Below are 14,499 nucleotides of genomic sequence, written 5' to 3' on the forward strand. Positions count from 1 at the left end.
ATTGATTGGCTTGTGGAACAGGGAAGTCTGTGGGGTCATAATCTGGTTTTAAGCAGGATCCAGGGATGGTATTGGGATACTGTCTCTTTCCCAGGCTCTTGGCCCTGTCCTCCTTTCTGTGGCTTCATTCTCAAGAAGCTGCTCCTTGTATTTCTGATGGCCCCCAGCAGCTCCAGACTTGCATCCTCCTGCCAGCTAGCAATTCCAGCAAAAGGAGTGTGTCCCTATGCCAGTATTTCCAGCAAGAGTCCCAGGAGTGATTCTTGTTCGATCACATGCCTAATCTTAGCGTTTGGAGGTGGGATTGTAGGATCTTGCCCAAACCATATGAAGTAAATGACGAAGAGATGGTTCCTAAAGAGGTGGTCTCTCTATCTCACTGATGTATCTTGCTGGTTACTCTAAGTTCATCTGATTCATCATAGTGCACACAAATATCAGTGGGCTGAATGAACACTAGCACCCTGTCGTTATAGAGACTGACAATGTTTTTATAATACTTGAAGTCAAGGGTCATCAACCTCTTTAGCCCCATTTGTCTCTAGCAGAATTAAATGCCTGTGAGCCCCATGGGAGCCTCCTCTGCAAGCCCAGAACCAAAGAGCAAAGGGTAGCAAAGTGAAATGCCATGACTAGTTGTTAGTTGTCTGCATCTCCCTTTGAAGTATCATGCTTTAAGTTACCTAATCCTGATATGTATTGCTTGTACTTTTCTGTAAGGCACAGTGCTTTTCCAGTATCACACTTGGTTATAGGACTGACTGCCCTTTTTCTGTTTCTAAAGGCACAACGACTCTGTAAACGTTGTGGTCAGGCATGGAGAGCTGCGACACTTGAAGGCTGGAAACTCTATCATGACCCTAATGTTAATGGAGGTATTTTAGTAGATTTTATTCTGAGAATTTAATCTCTGGGTATGTATTTAGCTCTAAATGCCAATCTTTGTGAAGCACAGCTTTTGTTTTTAGAAATTGTTGAAATAAGGAGTTCTATATTTTATACTATAAATTTTATTTCTTTTACTGTTTTATAGGAACAGAATTAGAACCTGTGGAAGGGAATCCATATAGAGTGATTTGGAAAATAAGTTGTTGGAGAATGGCAGAAGATGTAAGATATTTACTGATACTCATTTTTACTCTAATTAATTGAAGGCCTGCTGAAGGTGCTTTGAAACATTCTGAGTAGTGTAAGACTAAAGTTTCTGTTTTCAAAAAACTTCTGATCAAATTGAAGAATAGGGATGGTCAGGCTTAACTACTAATCAAACACTGATAAAAGATGAAAATATGAAAGAAGTACCAAATGAGTTCATAGAATAAACATTTGGGCTAACCTGGCTTCCCAGGAGAGAGAACTGAATTGCACTTTAAAAAATTACTAGGATTTTGAGTTGTTGGGTGTGAAAAAAAGAGGAAGGAATTCTAGGTAGGATGTATAGGGTGGACAACTCAAGGGAAGTAGGTCTACCAGGTTGGAACAGAAGGCTCACAAAAGAATTACAGTCAGTCCTATTATGACATCACGTGACTTGTGCATTCCTAAAAAATCACTACAGCATGCAAAATCATGCAAAAAAATCCACAGGGCTTTTGGGGAAAATGGAGTTGAGAGCACAATACTAAAAAATTCTCAGTGATACATAAAAGGGTAAGAACTCAAAGCACTGTTAAACAGGAAATACACAAATGCTACAATAACTACAGCATTTTACCTTGAAAAAGCACTGAAGTTTACTTGTGGAATTGAAGGTCAGAGGGTTGCAGCTTGTGAGTTACTGTGAAGTATAGAAGGAGGTCAGCTGAAATCAATCAAACTGAAAATTGTCACACTCAATATGGATGGGTTTAGCTTATAACACATGTAATGAAGTGAGGTAGTAAGTAGATGTTTGAGGTATCTCAGTTTTGTTTAGTATTTCTAGGTGACATCATTCAACCAGGTGTAGTTTTCTACATTCACCTAGTATTACTTTTGGATGAAATTATGTTATGGGAAATTTTCATCATGTTTAAATAGTTCCTTAGTAGATCAGTTGCATTGGAACCAATTCACAGTTTCAAAACAAACATTGTAACAGGACTAATGGGAAAGGTGATTGAAAAGGGTAAATTAAAAACAGGCATTGGTGGTCCTCAAGTGTTACTCTAAAGAATGAGTATATCACAGATAGCAGTGAACCATCAAAAACCTCAAGGCACATGACAACAGTGTTTTCAGATTAGCATGACAGTGAAAAATAGGCTTAAAAATTGAATGGACTAGAGATGTCTGGCTGGCTCAGTCGGTGCAGCATGTGACTCTTCATCTTGGGTCATGGGTTTGAGCCCCCACGTTGAGTGTAGAGATTAACAAAAAAAGTAAAAAAAAAAAAAAAAAAAAATTAAAAAAAATGGAAAGGACTAAAGGCTGAGAATCTAGTTAGGAGCCTGTTAGAATTATTCAGACCCTAAGTAATAAGGGCCTGTCCTAGAATAATATTGATAATAGAAAGGAAGAGAGCAAGAATGGTCAAGAGGGTGATTGGAGACAAAGGCAGAGGACTCAGAAATACAGTGATAGTCTCTGAGGTCACTGGATAATAAGAAGACTGGAAATGCCATCAATAGAACGTGGTAGTGAAATGGGCTAATTTGTTGAATATAATTAATTCTACTTAGGAATTAGATGCAAACTGGTGCACGACAGGTTCCATCCAGGTGCCTTGCTTGATGTTCTCAGAGAAGGATCAGGTGGTGTTAGGTATTTAGAAACTTCTTAGGGGAAAATGCCTACACCGGTTCTGTCTGAAATAAAATTTGACAGTGATACATAATCAAAGCATCCGCTACAGTTGGATCTGCTTTCATCCTGTATTTGAAATTTAGATGGTTGATTTTTTCCTGAAGTTTTCAGCACTGACTGTATCATCGAGTTAAAGGGTCCTTCCCCTTTTTTGCCTCACTAGATTTTTCACTAAAGTTTACAACTGTCAAGTGAATAAGTTCAGTTTAGAAGACATTGTAAAATTTCAGATTATGAAAAAAATTGACAAGCTGAGGAAAACTGTAGTTCAAATTTATATTCTGTATTTCAGGAGCTTTTTAATAGATACGAGAGAGCAATTTATGCAGCTTTAAGTGGGAATCTCAAGCAGGTATGTAGTCTGTTTTAATTCTTTTTTCCCTGTGGAACAAAATCAGATATATAAAATATTCTAATCATATAGAATAAATTTTATAAGCTTTTTTTTTTAAATTTCTATCCAAGTTAGCATGTAGTGCAATAATGATTTCAGGTAAATTTTATAAGTTTAAGTTACTTTGTAAGAAGTAGCAGTGATAGCGATAATCGTGAAATGGGATAGTGACTTGAGCTGCGTAATTTCATGTATCCTGTACACCAAGTGATGTTTTAATACATGGAATCAGATTGTAATTTCTGAGAATTGTAAATTTAGTTACAACACACTTTTTTTGCAATACACATTTATTGCTGACTTCTAGTGCCCATAGCTTTATACAGAAGTGTGCCCCTAAGGCACAGGAACTGTTTGGATTGTCTTACGTGTGTGGGCTTCTTGCAGACCCCGCCATCCCCTGCACTTTATAGTTATTTGAGGGATGTTATAATAATTAGTTGAAACACCATCTTACATCAACATGGAAAATTGATGCTATTGTGAATTCAGTAGGAAAAAGTCTCAGTACTTCAAACTTTTTAGGGGAGCCAGGCTGGCTCAGTCAGCAGAGCATGCGACTCTTGATCTCAGGGTTGTGAGTTTGAGCCCCACGTTGGGTGTGGAACCTACTTTGAAAAAAAAAAAGTTAATAGTTCGAGCTTTTTAGAAGATGTGGGGGGGGGGGGGTAAAGGATTATTTGGTATGGTATGTTATAATCCACAGTGTTTCATGTTATTCTAACTAATGACTTTATAGTCCATATCAATGGAAGTAACTTTTTCCCTTTTTTTTTCGTTGACTGTGTGTATGTTTCTGGTTTGGAATGGGGGAAAAGCTGCTTCCTGTCTGTGACACCTGGGAAGACACAGTGTGGGCCTACTTTCGGGTGATGGTGGACAGTTTGGTAGAACAGGAAATCCGGACATCAGTACTGACTCTGGATGAAACTGAAGAACTCCCTAGGGAATATTTGGAAGTAAAGTGAGTTTATTGGTTTGTTTTTTGTCCTGGTAATTTGTAATATGCTCTGTAAAGTTTTATTTTGTAGCCCTTGTTCATATTATTAATACTGTTTTATCCCTTTCTTGTACTTTCTTTTTAAAGTTGGACCTTAGAAAAGGTATTTGAAGAACTTCAAGCTACTGATAAAAAGGTAAATATTGGTAGGAACATTTTAGGATAATTGGAATAGGAAACACTGAATGTTGTGTTGGTGTGCACTGTAGCTGAAAGGCAAAAAAATTTATGAAACTGTTATATTCTCTTCTTTTCTTTACCTCTTATCCAAATGAGAGACATTCTTGAAAAGGAAGAGACTTAATTGCATATTTAAATAATGTTTCATTTCTGTCTCTTTGGTTTAGGATTGGTTTTATCTAAAAATAAGAGTACGGAGGGGCTCCTGGGTGGCTCAGTTAATTAAGCATCCAACTTTGGCTCAGGTCATGATCTGGCGGTTTGTGAGTTCGAGCCCCATGTTGGGCTCTATGCTGACAGCTCAGAGCCTGGAGCCTGCTTCAGATTCTGTGTCTCCCTGTCTTCTCTACTCCTCCCCCGCTCACACTCTATCTTTCTGTCTCAAAAATAAAAATAAGCATTAAAAATAAGGGTATGCATGTAAGCTAATTTATCCCTTTCTTTTTGAAAAGTAAAAATATTAATGGGAAATTAACAAGACTTTTCCTAGATCTTAAAATAATCTAATATTTTTAAGTATTATTCACCTAACAAATTGTAAATAACTGAAGTATGTAACAAAATAATCCAAAAATATAAATAAGACCTATATAATAACTTCTTCCCAACCCCTTTATGGTTATTCTCATTCCCCAGAGATGATAAATATATAGCTCTGTATTCTTCCGTATCCTTCTCCATACCATTACAAATATGTGTAAATAATGTATATAGTTCAAGATAGGATTTTGATTTTTGTTGTTGTTTGCATCATACTACATACATTACAACTTGGTCGGGGGAGAGTTGTTTTGTCTTGTTTTTTCATTTAATGATACTTTATCCAAGTTAGTGGATATAGATTTAATGTAACCTAACTTATTCTTTTTAAACATTCCTCTTTTGATGGTATTTAGGTTGTTTCTTAGCACTGCAGTGAACATTCTTTCATTCTAAAGTTGCTGTTAAGCTTATATACATATATGCTTATCTACCAAGCCTGTTATAGGATAAGTGTCCTGAAAGCAGGGTTGCTGAGTTAAAGGGTAGATGTATAATTACCTGATTGTAGCACTTCATTCATATTCCTGTAAATAATTTATTAGTGTGGTCATTTCCCTGAATTCTCACCAGTCCCAAATGTCACACTTCTACTTTTTTTTTGCTAATCTAACAGGTTAGGTGGGAAATAGGAGCTCACTATTCTACTCTTATTTCCCTTCCTGTTCGTAAGGCTGAGCAAGTTTTCCTATGTTTATTGACCATTTGTGAATTTCCTGTTCAAATCTTTTACCTGTTGTTCTGTTGAGTTTTATTTTTTCCTTATTACTTTACTTTGTATAGTAAAGAAATTAGTGTTTCTTCTGTCGAGTATTTATTACCAGTCTGTTATTTTGGAGATTCCAGCTAATGAAAAATAAAGGAATAAATATAAATATTAGAAAGGGGGAATGTTTACATATGATAAAAGTATAAATCTAGAAACTCAAGATTCAATAAGTTATTAGGATTAATAAAAGAATTAATAAGAATAAGAGAATGTTGGGGGCTCCTGGGTGGCTCAGTTTGTTGAGCATCCGACTTCAGCTCAGGTCATGATCTCACGGTTTGTGAGTTTGAGCCCCGAGTCTGGCTCTGTGCTGACCACTCAGAGCCTGGAGCCTGCTTCAGATTCTGTGTCTCCCTCTCTCTCCGCCCCTCCCCTGCTCACACTCTGTCTCTCTCTTTCAAAAATAAATAAACACTAAAAAATTTTTTTAATTAAAAAAAAAAAAAAGAATAAGAGAATTTTTTAAGTATCTAAGTTCCAGACAAAGTTATCCCCCCCAAAAATCATAGCCTGTCTGTACTTTCTACAACTAATTAGAAAAGTCCCATTTAAATTATTGACCGAAACTATAAGACATAGGAATAAAATTAACTGGGGGTGTGAGGACCTTGGTAAAGAAACTATAGAATCTTATGGGAAGACTTCAATAGATATACCATGTTCCTGGATGAGAAGATTTCATCTTATGGGAAGACTTCAATAGATATACCATGTTCCTGGATGAGAAGATTTGATGAAATATTAGCTATTCAGAAATTAACATAGAAACTTCATACTTCCGGAAATTTTTCTGAACAGAAAAATTTACAAGTAAAATAAGTGAGAATGGCAAAAAAAATTGGGAAAAAAACAGTATTATGCAGTGCTTGTCTTACTCGATAATAAAGCAGCATAAAGATACAAGAAAATAATATGCAGTTAGTATGGAATGAATAGATCAGTGAAGCACAGAAGTCCATTTGAGATCCAAGTATGTATTAGAACTTAATGACAGTGGTGATCTTTTCATTTCAAAGGAAGAGAAATGGTTCATATACATACATGGTATGGGCATAATTGACTTTCCATCTGGATGAAAACAAAGCTAAATCACTACCTCATGCCATGTTTTAAAATCAATTCAGATGGAGCAAAGATTTGAATGTAAAAAAGAATAAATGTGGGGCACCTGGGTGGCTCAGTCAGTTGAGTGTCAGACTTTGGCTCAGGTCATGATCTCACAGTTCATGAGTTCAAGCCCCACGTCAGGCTCTGTGCTGACAGCTCAGAGCCTGGAGCCTGCTTCGGATTCTGTGTCTCCCTCTCTCTGCCACTTTTTGTATGCCACTCGTGCTCCGTCTCTGTCTTAAAAATAAACATTAAAAAACAATAATAATAAATGCTGAAAGAAAATTCAGATAATGAAATAAAAATTAAAACATATTCAACAAAAAAGAAATAAACTCTTTGCTTCTAAACACTCTAACAGCAGGTTACTTGGTTTTTCTACTCTAATCACTGTTTTGGTGATTTCTGTTACGCTTGGTGCCATGTGCAGAAGAGAATACCCAAGGAATGCCTGCAGGAACTGCTGCTCAGGTTCAGAGGACTCGTAGGGTTTGTTTTGCTTAGGTTCCATGTGCCCTCCCTTTCTGGCTCACCGTGGAGTGCCAAGAAAAACAGTAGTAAAATATAAAAAGTAAAACTTTAATAATATTCGTAGAGATTAAACCGTTTTGTCATAGTTCCCTGCTTTCTTCTTCTTTTTTTTTTTTTTTTTTTGATGTTAATTTTTGAGAGAGAGAGGGAGCACGAGCGAGCTAGGGAAGGGCAGAAAATATCCTTCTCATATTTTGTTTTGATCTCCTGAGACCCTTCATTAAAACTTTTTCTTTGTATATATTGTTTCAAAAGTTGACATTTTAGTTTGCCAGTGAATAATACTATAGAATGACCACTGGAAGATTTATGGAAAATGTAAACATTTTTTCAGAGAGTTCTGGAAGAGAATCAAGAACATTACCATATAGTTCAAAAATTCCTTATCCTGGGAGACATTGATGGTAAGATACTATACTTTTCATTTTAGTTGGTACGAATTCTTTTTTTCTTATGGCAATTTTGTAAAAAGTCAACAAAACAATGCATGACTCACCACATCTTTTAATCTTTATATTGAATGCAAGTATTGTTAAAAAATGGAGTTTGAAAAAAAAAATGGAGTTTGAATTTAATCCAGGATCTGTTTTATATGTCGCATATTAACAATGAGGTAGTGATTTAATAGCACTGTAGGAATGCAGTAAACGTCTTTGATAATGTTTATTTCTCCTTTTGATTTTTATCCCTATTGTTGAATCTTTGCTTTGATGGCTTGTAGGTTTGATGGGTGAATTTAACAAATGGCTTTCCAAAAGCAGAAACAATCTACCTGGACACCTCCTCCGCTTCATGACTCACCTCATTTTGTTTTTTCGCACACTGGGACTACAGACCAAAGTAAATAAAAAAGAACAATTTACTCTTCTTTGCAAGGCTGATGCTATATGCCTCTCATCAGGAAAACACACTTATTTTTTTCTTGTTGTTTTCTAGAAATGGTGGTATGGGTGCAAAAGTGTTCTGTATAGTCTCTTATGGTCACTTGGTGATAACCCACTGCGGGTAACCATTTAGGGCTCTAGTCTGTGAATGTAGAATGCTGGTGGTTATGTGGTTTTTGATAAATTCAAGAACTTTATCCCCATCAGCACCCAACTCTAAATCAGTCAACTAAGCTAACTGAACCAGACTCATTTTTGTGTGAGATTTAAAATTTTTGTTTTCTTTTTCTTTTTGTTACTTTTTTCCTAAATGATGATAACATTTTGGTCAGAGTACATGTAGAAGGCAGATGGTACAACAGTTGAAAGCTTGGGCTTTGGAGTAAGAATCCTGGGTTCACATCCTCACTCGGCAGCTTCTAGCTGTGTAATTCTGGGCAAATAAAACCTCCCTCGTTCCTTAGTTTAGAAATTCTTAATTCCCTCCTTGGTAAATTGTGAACAATAATAGTAACCGCCTACAAAAAGCTATGGTAAGGTTAAATCAGGCAATGCATGAACTTTGCCAAGCACTTAGCCTAGCGTATAGTGATTGCTCAGTGGTAAATATTAAAGTCATTAAATCATTTGATAGAATTTTTATTAGATATATTGCTGGTACACATAAACATAAACAGTTGTGTTTATAATTGGGTTGTATACTTTTTTTTCTATCAAGGAAGAAGTCTCCATTGAAGTTTTAAAGGCATACATCCAGGTAAACTTTGAGAATCCACAATTTGATTTTTTTTCCCCACCATTTTGATGAAAACAAAAATCAGAACAGTAGTGTGTTAATGCTCAGTGGCAGGAGAGCCATCAGAATCCATAAGAGATCTTTTAATTATTATAAGTACATTTTATTTGGAATTTTAAATTATCCTGTTTAGCAGCACAAATCCATGTCTATATGAATCTCTCATAAATATGTTTGAAATTTTGAAGTGAACTTTTTAAAAAGCACTGTTGATTCCAGAACCTGTTTTATTATTAACATTCTTTGATTTTTTTTTCTGTGTTTTAGCTTTTAATAAATGAGAAACATACAAATCTGATTGCATTTTATACTTGTCACTTGCCTCAAGACCTAGCTATTGCCCAGTATGCGTTATTTTTGGAAGGTGTTACAGAATTTGAGCAGCGCCACCATTGCCTGGAGCTGGCTAAGGAAGCAGGTAAAAATGGTTGAGAACTTTATCTGTTGGGCTTTGTAGGCAAGTTACCATTTTGGCATCAGTAACATTTATCTTTCCAGGTTTAAATTTTATTTCTTTTGAGAGAAAAAAAAATAAAAATTTTCATGGAATTCTGTTTTAGGAATAAAATGACAACTCGTGTGTAAAATATCCTCATTTTGGCGTTTTCTTTTGTAACGTCTTTCGTATTTTATGTGTTACATTTTTAAGGAAATTTTATCCCAGTTTACCAAATCATTGTGACCATGTGAATGATTAGTTCTTATTTTTGTCTCTTAAATTCCTTAGATTTGGATATTGCGGCTATAACAAAGACTGTAGTTGAGAATACCCGAAAGAAAGATAATGGTGAATTCAGTCATCATGACGTGGCCCCAGCCCTAGATACTGGCACTACAGAGGTAATATGACTGGCAAGGGAGGTGTGTGTGTAACTCTGAATAATCCTTCATGTTGCTTTTTGGTCAACTTCCAACTTAGAATATTCTGGCGTCTTTTCTTTTTTTAAGAATTTTTCTTTATCAGCCAAAACCTTTTAAATTATAAAAGCTGGCAGCAAAATGAAGGTCTTACGTAAGGGATTAAAATTACTTACAGTAGTATTGTGTTAAAGGAAGCTTCTTTATTATTATTTTTTAATGTTTATTTTTTGAGAGACAGAGTGCAAGTGGGGGACGGGGAGAGAGAGGGAGACACAGAATCCGAAGCAGGCTCCAGGCTCTGAGCTGTCAGGACAGAACCCAACGCGGGGCTTGAACACATGAACGGTGAAATCATGACCTGTGACCTTAGCCAAAGTGGGATGAGCCGACTGAGCCACCCAGGTGCCCCGGGAAGCTTCTTTAACAGAAAAAAGTGAGCTTTGGGTTTTTGCTCTTCAGACTATTCTAGATACTTGATCAATCACTAACTCTTCAGTAGTTTACTTATCCTATTTTCAGACAGGACGCCTGGGTGTCTCTGTTGGTTAAGCATCTGACTCTTGATTTTGGCTCAGGTCATGATCTCATGGTTTGTGGGATTGAGCCCCAAGTTGGGCTCAGTGCTGCTATTGTAGAGTCTGCTTGGGATTCTCTCTCTCCCTTTCTTTCTGCCCTTCTCTTGCTCTCTCTTTCTCTCTCTCAAAATAAACATCTTTTTTAAAAGGGTTTTGTTTTGTTTTGTTTTTAATTTTTTTTTTAATGTTTATTTATTTTTGAGACAGAGACAGAGCATGAATGGGGGAGGGTCAGAGAGAGAGGGAGACACAGAATCTGAAGCAGGCTCCAGGCTCCGAGCTGTCAGCACAGAGCCCGATGCGGGGCTTGAACCCACGGACCGTGAGATCATGACCTGAGCCGAAGTCGGACGCCCAACCGACCGAGCCACCCAGGCGCCCCTGTTTTGTTTTTTTAAAGAAAGTTTTATCTAGGAAAGAAAAATGTTTTAGAATAACAGTTAAGTAATGACCTGGTTAAGTTGGTGGGACACAGAATATTTAATTCCAGATTCACACTCCAATAAGTTTTTTTGTAATTTAATAGAGAGCTATTAAATGTGAAAAGAAACTAAGGAAAGGTAGATTCTTTCATAATTCTGTATAACTTGGGGGAAAATCATGTTTACTAGAAGTGCAGATGTAAGTTAATTCTACTAATTTGCAAAATATCTTAGAAAAATACCAAAATTGATGTCTTTTTTCCAATTAAATAAATAGGAGGACCGCTTAAAAATTGACGTAATTGACTGGTTGGTATTTGACCCAGCACAGAGGGCAGAAGCGCTAAAACAAGGCAATGCGATAATGAGAAAATTCTTGGGTATGCTTTATTTTAATACTTTTTAAAGTTTTTGTTTGAATCCATATATTCCTAAATTTAGTTTTAACTGGTTTTCTAATCCTTCCAATGGGCAGGGGAGGACAGATGACAAAACAGCCCTTCTTGTATATCAAATCTGATGTTATGAAACAAAACATATAACAATGGATTTTCATTGTCTAATCAATTTTTCATATAATCTCAAGGCTTTGAAAAATATAATTGCTTTAAGACACAAAAGTGGGTAAAAGCAACTGCATTTAATGTATCCTTTTGTGACTGTCACATTGGAATAAGGAAAATCCTGGTCATTAGGTAGAAAGATCCCCCAGATCTTTAATAGAAGTACATTGGGACTGGAGATGCTTATAGCTGACTGTAAAAGTTGCAAACCAATGATTTGGCTCCTTTATAAATGATTATACAGAAATTCACATGTGTACCATCTTTTTCACAGCATCAAAAAAGCATGAAGCTGCAAAAGAGGTATTTTTGAAAATTCCTCAGGATTCGATAGCAGAAATCTATAATCAGTGGGAGGAACAAGGAATGGACAGTCCCCTTCCTGCTGAAGATGATAATGCTATCAGAGAACATTTATGCATTAGAGCTTATTTGGTGAGATTGTAAAGAAAATCACAAATGTGCCTATCTTCCTGATGACTTTTCTGATTCACTCTCAGACTTTGAACTGTTTTTCAGAAGTGGTGATTGACTTATTATCTTATTTCTCTTGTGACTGTGGTACTGACTGATCCACAGGAACATTGAAATCGTGATCTGGCCTTCATTGCCTTAAGTATCTAATCAATGCCAACCAACCAAGAACATCTCATGCGGTAGTGTGTGTGATGTCTGAAACTTAGTTTTCTTAAGATTCTTTGAATGCTTGTATCAACTTTAATATTTCTTTTTCTCTTTCTCTTTTTTGGCAAAAACAGAAAAGCGAAATATTCTAGAGTCTTTATAACTAAAATAACAATATACTCATTTAAAATTCATTCAACAAATAACAATTACATTGGGCTAAGTTCTAGAGCTACGTCTGTGGATAGCAGTCTATCCTTGCCCTCTAGAAGCTAATGGGCTAGTCAAGAAGACAGACAAGTAAACATATGTACATCACAGAATGGTAAAGGTCAAGATATGTGTATGACCAGGTGCTGAGATAGGAGTAGGTGCCAGAAAACACAATATATGCATACCTTGCTGGTGTTTACCACTTGACAAAATATTTATTCACAATGATTTTTTGTGTGCAAAAAATAAATATTGAACAGTTCTGTTTCTTGATGCCACAAAATTACTTCTAAGAACCAGATTTTAAGTACTGTGTTGAACATATGGAAAACCTGTGGTTTTTTTGTATTTTTCTATTTTACATCTTAGGAAGCCCATGAAACCTTTAATGAGTGGTTTAAGCATATGAATTCAGCTCCACAGAAACCTACATTGATACATCAAGCAACTTTTACTGAGAAAGTGGCTCATGAACACAAAGAAAAGAAATATGAAGTAAGTTGAATATAGATAAGATGTATCTATTGCATCTTAAAAATACAGGTCATATGTTTCACATTTTTTAAAACAATTTAATTCCAGTATAGTCAACATACAGTGTTATGTTAGTTTCAGGTGTACAGTATAGAAATTCAGTACTTTCATATATCCCCCTGTGCTCATCACAAGTGCGCTCCTTAATCCTCATCACCTACTTCCCCCATTCCCCCCACCCCATTCCCCTCTGGTAACCATCAGTATGTTCTCTGTAAGAGGTTAAGAGTGTCTCTTGGCTTGTCTCTCTTTTTTTTCTTTGCTTGTTTTGTTTCTTAAATCCCACATATAAGTGAAATCATATGGTATTTGTCTTTCTCTGACTTACTTCACTTAGTGTTACACTCTCTAGCTCCATCCCTGTCGTTCCAAATGGCAAGATTTCATTCTTTTTTATGGTTGAGTAATTTTCCATCACACACACACACACACACACACACACACACACACACACACATGTTCACGTCACATCTTTATTCATCTATCAATGGACATTTGTGCTGCTTCCATAATTTGGCTATTGTAAATAATGCTACTGTAAACATAGGGATACTGCATGTATCCCTTTGAATTAGTGTTTTTTTATTTTTTGGGTAAATATCCAGTGGTGTGATTTTTGAGGAACCTTCATACCGTTTTCCACAGTGGTTGCCCCAGTTTGCTTACCCACCAACAGTGCACAAGGGTTCCTTTTTCTCTACATCCTCACCAACACTTCTTGTTTCTAGTGTTTTTGATTTTAGCCATTCTCACAGGTGTGAGGTGATATCTCATTGGAGTTAAGTTTTGATTTGTATTTCCCTGATAAGGAGTGATGTTGACCATCTTTTCATGTGTCTGTTGGCCATCAGGATGTCTTCTTTGGAGAAATGTCTGTTAATTTCTTCTGCCCATTTTTTAATTGGATTATTTATTTCAAGGATGTTATTTGTATAAGTTCTTTAATATATTTTGGATACTAGCCCTTTATCAGATGTGTCATTTGCAAATATCTTCTCCCATTCAGTGGGTTGCCTTTTAATTGTGTTGATTGTTTCCTTCACTGTGCAGAGCTTTTTATTTATTTGTTTGTTTGTTTATATTTTTTATTTTTTCTTCTTTCTTCTTTTTTTTTAATTTAAATTTTTTAAAAATTTACATCCAAATTAGTTAGCATATAGTGCAACAATGATTTCAGTAGATTCCTTAATGCCCTTTACCCATTTAGCCCATCCCCCCTCCCACAACCCCTCCAGTAACCCTCTCTTCTCCATATTTAAGAGTCTCTTATGTTTTGTCCCCCTCCCTGTTTTTATACTATTTTTGCTTCCCTCCCCTTATGTTCATCTGTTTTGTCTCTGATATGTGTCTTTCTCTGACTAATTTCACTTAGCATAATACCCTCCAGTTCCATCCACATAGTTGCAAATGGCAAGATTTCATTCTTTTTGATTGCCGAGTAATACTCCATTGTGTGTGTGTGTGTGTGTGTGTGTGTGTGTGTGTGTGTACACACACCATATCTTCTCTATCCATTCATCCATTGATAGACATTTGGGCTCTTTCCATACTTCGGCTATTGTTGATAGTGCTGCTATAAACATGGGGGTGCATGTGTCCCTTCACAACAGCACACCTATGTCCCTTGGATAAATGCCTAGTAGTGCAATTGCTGGGTCGTAGGGTAGTTCTGTTTTTAGTTTTTTGAGGAACCTCCATACTGTTTTCCAGAGTGGCTGCACC

At 36.2% G+C, this 14,499-nt stretch overlaps 1 protein-coding gene across 3 annotated transcripts in view; it reads left to right on the forward strand.

Annotated features, from left to right (window-relative positions):
- The window catches only part of NUP107 (nucleoporin 107), a 44,574-nt gene that overhangs the window by 24,316 nt on the left and 5,759 nt on the right, over positions 1 to 14,499 (forward strand). For all 3 annotated transcript variants that reach the window (XM_045463075.1, XM_045463077.1, XM_045463076.1), the window contains 13 exons: positions 785 to 875; positions 1,034 to 1,110; positions 3,077 to 3,136; positions 3,997 to 4,142; positions 4,266 to 4,314; positions 7,640 to 7,709; positions 8,027 to 8,145; positions 8,908 to 8,946; positions 9,253 to 9,403; positions 9,713 to 9,825; positions 11,121 to 11,223; positions 11,681 to 11,841; positions 12,613 to 12,738. In XM_045463075.1, coding sequence (XP_045319031.1) covers positions 785 to 875; positions 1,034 to 1,110; positions 3,077 to 3,136; positions 3,997 to 4,142; positions 4,266 to 4,314; positions 7,640 to 7,709; positions 8,027 to 8,145; positions 8,908 to 8,946; positions 9,253 to 9,403; positions 9,713 to 9,825; positions 11,121 to 11,223; positions 11,681 to 11,841; positions 12,613 to 12,738 — 1,305 coding nt within the window. The remainder of the gene's footprint in view (positions 1 to 784; positions 876 to 1,033; positions 1,111 to 3,076; positions 3,137 to 3,996; positions 4,143 to 4,265; positions 4,315 to 7,639; positions 7,710 to 8,026; positions 8,146 to 8,907; positions 8,947 to 9,252; positions 9,404 to 9,712; positions 9,826 to 11,120; positions 11,224 to 11,680; positions 11,842 to 12,612; positions 12,739 to 14,499) is intronic.

The sequence above is a fragment of the Leopardus geoffroyi genome, chromosome B4, assembly GCF_018350155.1.
Source record: "Leopardus geoffroyi isolate Oge1 chromosome B4, O.geoffroyi_Oge1_pat1.0, whole genome shotgun sequence".
Classification (NCBI taxonomy): Eukaryota; Metazoa; Chordata; class Mammalia; order Carnivora; family Felidae; genus Leopardus; species Leopardus geoffroyi.